Source organism: Hyaena hyaena, unplaced genomic scaffold (genome assembly GCF_003009895.1).
Source record: "Hyaena hyaena isolate Hyena2069 unplaced genomic scaffold, ASM300989v1 scaffold_29, whole genome shotgun sequence".
Classification (NCBI taxonomy): domain Eukaryota; kingdom Metazoa; phylum Chordata; class Mammalia; order Carnivora; family Hyaenidae; genus Hyaena; species Hyaena hyaena.
In genome coordinates, this window is record NW_024080661.1 from 31,684 (window position 1) to 42,109 (window position 10,426).

Genomic DNA, 10,426 nt, shown 5'->3' on the forward strand with positions numbered 1-10,426 from the left:
GTTAAGCGTCCTACTTTGGCTCAGGTCATGATCTCAAGGTTTGTGGGTTCAGGCTCCAATCCCCCCACCTCCCTTGGCTGGGCTCTGTGCTGACAGCTCAGAGCCTGGAGCCTGCTTCACATTCTGTGTCTCCCTTTCTCTCTGCGCCCCCACCCCCAATGCTCGCACTCTGTCTCTCTTTCAAAATAAACTAAAAAAAAGTTTAAAAGTAAAGGAACATAGATACACACAAAGAAAGCATTAAAAATGCATTTCAGGGAATACTAATGAACAGAAGACAATCTGTGGGTTTATATTCTACATTTATTTATACATTGCTTCATTAGGCAAAGAATTCAAGGCAGTAATAGTCATTTTATTTGCTAAATGCCCTTTCCAGCCCTCCTCTCTGAATACAGAGTATTAGAGAAGCATCTTAAAACTTAATTTTGAATCTGAATTTTAAAAACAAAGAAGAAAGACATGTCAGCATTGAAAATTATATCAAGAAGAAAGCTAAAAAAAAAAAAACCAGGACATAAGAGAAAATATCTCAGACACCACAAGCTTCTTCAGTGAAGACCCAAACATCCAGATATCCCAAAACAGGAGGTAGGTAAAGCTGCCAAGGTGAAAAAGGTACAACTCACAGGACAACTGAAAACACGAACCCTAAGCAAAATTTAGTCTTTTCTCGTTCCTTCCAGATAAAGCTCTTACTCCCCAGGCTCTGAAATCTCTCAGTTTTATGAGATTTCTTTCACTTAGCTATTGTTCCTTTCTTTAAACCTTCTTTTAGCCAAATGCCAGCCTTTCTGAATGTGGAAAGATTACATTTCGGGAGTTTCCAAGGGAAGAAAAGCCCAGTGATTGTTTCTCCATCTCCATCATTTACATATCGTTTAATCCTTAGTTCTCCGGCTTTCTGGGTTTCCTAGCTCTGGGGAGGGGTGAGGCAAGATGACCAACATAAGGTAAAGGTTGGTGCGTTTGTTACCTACTTTCAAAGGGTGTGATGAGAATTACTCCCAGCTTAACAATTTAAAGTTTATAAAGCACCTTGGAAAGATACCACCCTACATGTAAGAATGTTAACACGTCACCACTGTGAAAACAGCGCAGGTAAATATAAAAGCTAATTCCTGAAGGGCCACCCAGCAAAGGAAATGATCACCTGTTTAATAGTGTGTCCCAATCAAAGGCAGTCCAAGAAGAAATTAGCAGGAGGCAGAACGCTGAGAAATAAATAATCAATTATAAAGATTAAAGCACATAGACTGTCAAGATAAATAAGCAAAAATCAGCTACTTGAGCAAACAGCTAAGGAGGCCAAGAAATATTTTAGAAGCATCTCTGGTTTTTTTAGAGATACTCTTTAAAAATTGTGCTAAAATGGACATACCATAAAATTTACCATCTTCACATTTGTAAGTGTGAGTTCATTCAGTTGTGTTAAGTACATTTATGTTGTTGTGCAACTGATCTCCAGAATTCTTGTCATCTTTTTTTAAAAATTTTAATGTTTTTATTTATTTTCTGAGAGAGACAGTGCAAGCAGGGGAGGCACAGAGAGAGAGAGGGAGAAGACAGAATCTGAAGACAGCCTCCAGGCTCTGAGCAAGCTATCAGCCTTGGTTCGAACCCATGAACCATGAGATCATGACCTGAGCCAAAGTCGGACGCTCAACCAACTGAGCCACCCAGGCGCCCCCAGAACTCTTGTCATCTTGCAAAACTAAAACTATATCCATTAATCAACTCCCCATTCCCCTCCACCCAGCCACCGGCAACTACCATTCTATTTCCTGTCTCTAAATTTGGTTACACCAGGCACCTCATAGAAGTGGAATCATACAGCAATTGTCTTAAAACACACACATTTTAAACTTTTTTTTAAAGCTATTTATTTACTTTAAGAGAGAGGGAGAGTGGGGCGCCCGGGTGGCGTAGTTGGTTAAGCGTCCGACTTTCGCTCGGGTCATGATCTCGCGGTTCGTGGGTTCGAGCCCCGCGTCGGGCTCTGTGCTGACTGCCAGCTCAGAGCCTGGAGCCTGTTTCAGTCTGTGACTCCCTCTCTCTCTGACCCTCCCCTGCTCACGCTCTCTCTCTCTCTCTCTCTCCTAGAAATAAATAAAACATTTTAAAAAAAAAAAAAAAAGAGAGAGAGAGGGAGAGAGCAGGGGAGGGGCAGAGAGAGAGAAAATCCCGAACAGGTTCTGCACCAGCAGCGCAAAGTCCGACTCAGAGCTTGAACCCAGAACTGTGAGATCATGACCTGAGCAGAAAACCAAGAGCCGGATGCTTATGACTGAGCTACCCAGGCACCACCACCCCCCCCCCCCCCACACACAAAACCTTCTAAACCACAGAATCTACTCGCAGAGGCAAATGGAAATAATCTAAAGTACAAAAGGACAGAAAAACAGGAAGCAGAAAGTGAACTGGGGAGGATTCTAGACTTTGGTATTTATAAAATGATCCCAATCATAACATTAGTTATCAGAAGTGGATACAGATCTTTTCTATATTTTAACAAAAATAGAAAGAAAAAAAAAACATGAGCAGAAAGTAGACTGGGGGAACTCCACACTTCGGTATCTGCAAAACGACTCCAGGCATGATATTGGTTAGCAGAAGTGGATTCAGGTCCCCTTCTCTATGTAACTTTAAAACAAAGATGAAATCAGCATCATCTCTTAGTTTCTTAAGATTTTACTCCAAAGAAGTGAGTTGGTATCACTATCTCATACTTCAATTCAATCAGAAAATAAAGCATCTTTATACCATTACATCAGTGACAACTAACTCCCATCGGATGCTAAAGCACCCCACCTAAAGCCGTTGCCAACCTTTCTGGGACATTCTCTGCTCAAATAAACATGTTGCTGAAATCTACTAATACATGCAGGGAAGACTTTCATATTTAATGTTTTCTTATTAATAGTAGAAATATCTAACCTGATCTCAGGATACAGAGAAAACTTCAACACAAACAGAACTTTAGAAATATGCTGATTGAAATAATCATAGAGAAAGCCAATTAAGTAAGTCTAAAACTAATGCTGATGCTAAAGCTAATTTCAACTTTAAGAGAATACTACGAACAAAAATTATGAGTTCGACGGGAAATTTCCATTCTCATCGCATTAAGTATCTTAATTACATTTGCTAATGTGGGGATGTGTCCTTCCATTGGGAAATCATAAAACAAAATGAATAGAATTACTCGTTCAGAAAAGCATGATCAGTCATCAAAACCTCTGAAAGATTAAAACTGTAATTCGGGGGGGGGGGGGGGGGGGGGGGGGGGGGGGNGGGGGGGGGGGGGGGGGGGGGGGGGGGGGGGGGGGGGGGGGGGGGGGGGGGGGGGGGGGGGGGGGGGGGGGGGGGGGGGGGGGGGGGGGGTGGAGAGTTGTTGCTTTGCTCCACCTTATTTTTTTTTCTTGATATAGTAAATGCCCTAAGGCTCTGACCTGGCTTCAGAAAAACAGCCAGGAGAGTGGGTTCAGAAAAAAGAAATTATCCAATTGCAGATTAGCAAAACTGTAACAGGGATTAAGAAGTGACACAGAAAAGGAACACCCTAAAAGTGTGTATATAAGGGCCAAAGAGAGAGCTTGCAAACACACTCTTCACTGTCCCTCTCTTGTTCACCTGGACAAGCTACACCTTTGCGGGAGCACCATGTCTTCTTGCTCATCTCGGGTCTCCTCTTCCAAGACCGGAGGCAGCGGCTTGGCCAGGGTGTCTGCTGCCGGGAGCAGCTTCAGCAGCGGAAGCAGATGCGGTCTTGGGGGTGGCTCTACCCGGGGCTTCCGAGGAGGAACCCGCAGCTGTGGCCTGAGTGGGGGATCAAGCAGCGGCTTCGGAGGCAGCTTTGGAGGAGGGTTTGGTAGCTGCTCCATAGGAGGTGGCTTTGGAGGAACTTCAGGCTCTGGGGTTGGCTTTGGGGGGGGTTCTGGCTTTGGGGGGGGTTCTGGCTTTGGGGGGGGTTCTGGCTTTGGCGGCGGATCTGGAATTGGTGGGGGTGCTAGTGGAGGCTTCTACAGCTATGGTGGTGGTATGGGGGGTGGAGTGGGGGGTGGTGTTGGCGATGGGGGGCTTTTCTCCAGAGGTGAAAAGCAAACCATGCAGAATCTCAATGACCGCCTGGCCAGTTACCTAGACAAGGTCAGAGCCCTGGAGGAGGCCAATGCTGATCTGGAGAACAAAATCAAGGAGTGGTATGACAAATTTGGGCCCCAGTCTGGAGATGGTGGATCTGGAAAAGATTACGACAAATACTATCCAGTAATTGAAGACCTCCGGAATCAGGTGAGACCTATCCACTGCTGAGTTCCATTATGTCTGTATCTTTTGCTCTTATTCAGATCACATACTTGTAATGAAGATTTTAAGTCAAGGAATTGTTTGAAGACATATTTGCTTGTTGTATATGTAAAATGGGATTTGGTGTGTTTTAACTATGACAGTATTGCATATGACATCCAACCACATTAATGATCTGTTTGCCTCCCAAATCTGAGTATTTCTACCTAAGAGTAAAATTTATATAATGCGTGGCAGCTAATTAACATGTGCATAGGAGTCAATACTAGTTTAATCTAGCATTTATTTCCATGATTAATTCTAGCAGGTTGACATATTTTAATGTCTTGCTAGATTTAAATAATCTTTACAACTGCTTTTCTTCCTAGAAAATCTGGCGCAAATACTGTATGAGAATCTGAAATGTTTAGCCACTGCTGTGTGGAAATATTTTTTAAAGACTTTTTAGTAGTGAAGTTCATTTTTCGCACTGTTTTCTGAAAGAACGTATAGAACAACAGATCTTCCAAAGGAGCAGGATAAGCAGAGGGCTGTGTTCTATAAAAACAATGCTCCATGCCTATTCCAGTAAATGTGCAAACTGCTATCTTTTTGCAGAAAGATGTAGTCCAAATATGCCAGATTATCAATAAAGATGTCATTACAAAGCAAGTGTTCAAAACAATTTACCTTTAAAAACCAATGCATGGGACATCTACCCTCACAGGTGGGCATGCAGATACAGGCACAAAGCATCCATGATTCATTCACTATTATTGTCTTTTCTAGATCATTACTGCCACTATTGAAAATGCTGGGATCGTTTTGCAGATTGATAATGCCAGATTGGCTGCTGATGACTTCAGACTGAAGTAAGAAAAGCAAAGACTTGAAAACAAATGTTGTAGGGAAAATAAAGTTCAATCCGTCTGTTTCATTTATTCTAAACTCAAAGAAATCTTTTAGGGGATCCAGACCTACATTTACATACATTCCACCAAGTATAAATTTGAGAGAGAAAGAAAGCACCAGTTGGGGGGCGGGGGAGGGACAGAGGGAGGGAAGAAGAGAGAGAGAGAGAGAGAGAGAGAGAGAGAGAGTCTTAAGCAGACTCCATGCCCAGCAGCACAGAATCCAATACAGGGCTTGATTTCACAACCTTGAGAACATCAAAAATCAAGGGACCCTCAACTGACTGAGCCACCCAGGCAGCCCTCTAGGAGTAAATTTTAGGGGCGCGTGGGTGGCTCAGTCGGTTAAGCATCCAGCTTTGGCTCAGGTCATGATCTCCCGGTTTGTGGGTTCGAGCCCTGTGTCAGGCTCTGTGCTGATAGCTAGCTCAGATTCTGTGTCTCCCTCTCTTTCTGTCCCTCTCCTGCTCTCTCTCTCTCTCAAAAATAAATAAAACATTAAAAAAATTTAAGAGTAAATTTTAAAAACCACCATTCCACCAACAAGGAAACAAAAAACAGGTCAAGTTAAAGATGAGTTTTTGTGATAAAAAAAATTAGCCATCAATAGAATTAATATGAGGTTCATAATTTTCTTTCCAGGGGAAAAATTCCTAAGAGAAAAACTGGTAGCTTTCCTTCATCAAATAGCTCAAAGGAAAAAACTTTTTCCCTGAATATGTAAGAATGGACATACTCTGAAATGCTCATACTGTCCTTTCTAGGTATGAGAATGAGCTATATCTCCGGCAGGCCGTGGAGGCTGACATCAATGGCCTTCGGAAAGTTCTGGATGACCTGACCATGACACGCTCTGACCTGGAGATGCAGATTGAGAGCCTCACCGAGGAGCTGGCCTACCTGAAGAAGAACCATGAGGAGGTAGGAGCACATTCCACATTATTAAATGACTCTGACCTAAGTACTTCCCACCACATCCATTCTTAAAACACAAAATAAATTCTATCTAAATGGATTTCCAACTCCTATAACCAAGGAAAAAAGTAGTCATGAACAAATTATATCTGACTTTGGTGGGAAGTGGGGGTAGCCTTTAGTGTCCTAGTTTCAATTTTTTTCTTGGCTCTGCACATTTTAAGAAGTCTGGGGGTGCCTGGGTGGCTCAGTCTGTTGAGTGTCCACGTCTTGATTTCGGCTCAGATCATTCTCCCAGGATCATGAGATTGAGCCCCTGAGCCCCTCGTCAGCCTCCACCCTGAGCATGGAGGCTGCTTGAGATTCTTTCTCTCCCCTTCTGCTCCTCCCTCAGAGGCACCCTTGCTCTCTCTCTAAAAAAAGAAAAAAAAAAAGAAGAGGAGGAGGAGGAAGATGTCTTTGCTTTTCTGTTTTTATCCCTGTGGTCATTTTTCTTCACGCTAGGAAATGAAGACGATGCAAGGAAGCTCCGGAGGGGACGTGACCGTGGAAATGAACGCCGCCCCAGGCACTGACCTGACCAAGTTACTGAATGACATGAGGGCACAATACGAGGAACTGGCGGAGCAAAATCGCCGCGAGGCAGAGGAGCAGTTCAACAAGCAGGCAGGTTATCACTGCGGGTGTCTGAGCGGTGGTCAAGTGTGAGCCACTCCAGGTCATTTCTTGGGCCCACAGAGACTGCCATTCCCTTTTTTATTTAGAGTGCTTCACTGCAAGCACAAATTTCTACCGATGCCGGAGCAGCCAGTTCCGCCAAGAATGAGATCACAGAACTGAGACGTACTCTGCAGGCCCTGGAAATTGAGCTTCAGTCCCAAATGGCCATGGTAAGTGCAAAGAGGTCTGCAAATCTCCAGCAGGGACTTGAGCGTCCCATGCTCTTTCTTTGCCAAGATGTTCTGCTTGGCACATAATAAAAGTGGCATCAGGAGACCTGGCTTGTGGTTGTAGAAAGCACAAGATGTTCCAGTTAAAGACAATACGCTTTCATAAAAGATTTAGTCTCTCTTTTTTTAATTTTTTTATGTCTTTATTTTGAGAGACAGAGAGTGAGTGGGGGAGGGGCAGAGAGAGAGAGGGGGCACAGAATCTGAAGCAGGCTCCAGGCTCTGAGTTGTCAGCACAGAGCCCAACACGGGGCTCAAATTCATGGACTGTAAGATCATGACCTGAGCTGAAGTTGGACGCTTAACCGACTGAGCCACCCAGGTGCCCTCGTCATTTTGCGTTTAAAACAAAAATCATCCGATGACTTATTTTCATCATGATTTTTTTTAATTGCCTTTTTCTTTTAGAAAAGCTCCCTGGAAGTGACCCTGGCTGACACAGAGGCCGACTACATGGCTCAGCTGTCAGAGATCCAGATGCAGATCAGTGGCCTGGAGGAGCAGATCTGCCAGATCCGGAGCGAGACCGAATGCCAGAACGCAGAATATGAGCAACTACTGAACATCAAGACCCACCTGGAGATGGAGATCGAGACCTACCGCTGCCTCCTCGATGGAGAGGGAGGGTAAATGATAGCCGTGAACCCACTCAGTGCAACCCTTGGTGTGCTTAGGTTACGAAGCCAAAAAGGGGGTCGGGAGGGGGCTGGATTTGCATTTGGAGAGTCATAGTGACACGGTCCAATCAAAAGACATTTACCTTCAGCATGGAGAGCCCCCTGCATGAAGGGTTTCTCCCGCCTTTGCAAAGTACAAAGGGAAACGATTCTTTTTTTTCCTCTAGTGGTTCTGGTTTTGGAAGATCTGATTATAGAAACTCGGGATCCAGAAATACTGGATCCAGAAACATGGGATCTAGGGATTTGTCCATGTCTGGTGACTCAAGATCTGGAAGCTGCTCTGGCCAAGGAAGAGGTAAGCATAGTTTAATGTTTGTGATCATTTTATAATTTAAAAATAAAGGCATGATTTGTTTGTCATATAAAAAGTGTATTGGGGCACCTGGGTGGCTCATTGGTTGAACAGCTGACCTCAGTTCAGGTTATGATCTCATGGTTTAGGAGTTCAAGTCCTGTGTCGGGCTCCATGCTGACAACTCAGACAGAGCCTGGAGCTGCTTTGGATTCTGCCCCTCTTGTGCTCTGTTTCTCTCTCTCTCTCTCTCTCTCTCTCAAAATAAATAAACATTAAAAAAATGTTTAAGTGTATGTTGGGGCACCTGGGTGGCTCAGTTCGTTAAGCATCTGACTTCAGCTCAGGTGGTGATCTCACAGTCAATGAGTTCAAGCCCTGCATCAGGCTCTCTGCTGTCAGCACAGAGCACACTTCAGAACCTCTGTCTCCCTCTCTCTCTGCCCCTCCCTCCCTCACAGGCTCACACTCTCTCTCTCTCAAAAATAAACATTTTTTAAAAAAGTGTATAATACTGTTTATCCCAGAGAAAACATACTTAAAGAATGCACTTGAATTTTATTTCTCTTGATTTGGATTTCTGTGATCATTTCCAGACTGACATTGTGATTCTGTGATTTTCAGATCCAAACAAGACAAGAGTAACAAAGACCATCGTGGAGGAGGTTGTGGATGGCAAAGTCGTCTCATCTCAGGTCAGCAATGTTTCTGAGATGAAAGTTAAGTAAGCAATTTCCAGATCAGCAAGAGTGTCTTTCAGAGAAACAATGAAAGGACACAAATGAAGAAATCACATCAATCTTTCTAGCCATCTTTCCGGATGTCTTCAGGGAAAAGATTCCAAATAATTTTTCCGCATCCCCTTCTTTTCTTACCCAGAATGCTTTTGAAAAAGTTGAAATGACAATTTTGCTCTGTTTCCATGCTTCAATAAACTTACTTTTGCAAGTTAACTAAATGCTTCCGGAATTTTTTAAAGAAATTCAGTATTTTCCCTAGGAATAAAGCTATTGGTTATGATCTAGCTTCATTGTTATGTTACTAATATTAATTACATAGTACCCTCTTCATAAAAATCAAGATTATAGCCGTTTGGCGTGCGGGCATTTTTAGCAACTTCCCATGGGAACTCAGTGAAATTAAGTCTCAGCATCCTTAAAAAGGTTGTGGGAAAGAAAATGGGATATGTGATATGGCTCCAGATTTCTGAAAACCTCAAAAGCCCCAAAGAGAAGAGATACTTGTACCCTTACCAAATCTACCCTCACCTCTAGCCAAAAACTGTCACTTAGCCAAGCTGGTGTTTCCTTTTCCCACTCTCTACTGCTGGGTTGGTCCACGGCGCTCTGTCTCATCTTGTTACTGTAGGACAGGAGATGGTACCGGCTCAGTCCCGGGAAGAACCAGACACAGGACAAAGCCACACTGGGTAAGGACTTTCCCACTCAAGGAATTCAGTAGGACCAGATCACAAATTAGAGAATCAACCCCACAAGCCAGTCCTTGAGAAAAGAATGCTAGGCTTGGCATAAAAAGCCAAATTTAAAATTACAAAGGAGGGGTGCCTGGGTGGCTCAGCCAGTTAGAGTCTGACTTTGGCTCAGGTCATGGTCTCACAGTTCACGAGTTCAAGCCCTGCGTGGGGCACTGTGCCAACAGCTCAGAGCCTAGAGTCTGCTTCGGATTCTGCGTCTCCCTCTCTGTCTGTCCCTTACCTACTCATGCTCTCTCTCTCTCTCTCTCTCTCAAAATAAATAAACATTAACAATATTTTTAAAAATTACAAAGGATAAACCTGAACATAATTTACACAAATTATACCTTCAAATACAAAACCAATAAGAGCTAGAGTATCGAACTTTAATAACCCAGAACAACCCAAGGCATGTAGTTTTTCATTTTCTAGGCATATTGAATAAAACCTAAACATGAAACTGCAGGCACACTGGAACTCCTGTTTTAAGAGATAACCAGAGAACAAAGTTAATAGCTAAAAGCACAAACCACTACTCAAAAAGAGCAACATTGTTTTCAAACGCATGCTTCCCATCAAGCCATTACAGTCAATGAAACCTTGGATGCTTTTCCTCTGGTGAAAAGTTCAGAAATATGAACCAGCTGATGCAACGTGGATTAATAGAGGGAAGACATGAATGGAAACCAGTTGTGTGCAGCCGGTCCCTTGGGTCATCACGGCCACATTGGGGAAGCCTCTCTCAGTGAGCCTTCCGAGATGCACTCTTGTGGTCCTGTACCACCTGGCACCTACGTTTACGCCTGGTATTACCCTCATGTCAAAGCAACGGTATGCGGTGACTCTGAAAATCATTTTTGGGTGAAAACCCTCATCCTGTGTTTCCTTGGCATGTATTAAGATGCTACATTTGTACT

General features: G+C 43.6%; 1 protein-coding gene across 1 annotated transcript; it reads left to right on the plus strand.

Moving 5' to 3' along the window:
* Positions 1 to 3,663: 3,663 nt before the first annotated feature.
* KRT24 (keratin 24) lies at positions 3,664 to 8,955 on the plus strand. The gene is made up of 8 exons (XM_039227780.1): positions 3,664 to 4,293; positions 5,077 to 5,159; positions 5,963 to 6,119; positions 6,618 to 6,779; positions 6,878 to 7,003; positions 7,472 to 7,689; positions 7,908 to 8,038; positions 8,660 to 8,955. The coding sequence occupies exons 1-8, from the start codon at positions 3,664 to 3,666 to the stop codon at positions 8,761 to 8,763; spliced, it is 1,611 nt and encodes a 536-aa protein (XP_039083711.1). The 3' UTR covers positions 8,764 to 8,955.
* The last annotated feature ends 1,471 nt before the right edge of the window (positions 8,956 to 10,426 follow it).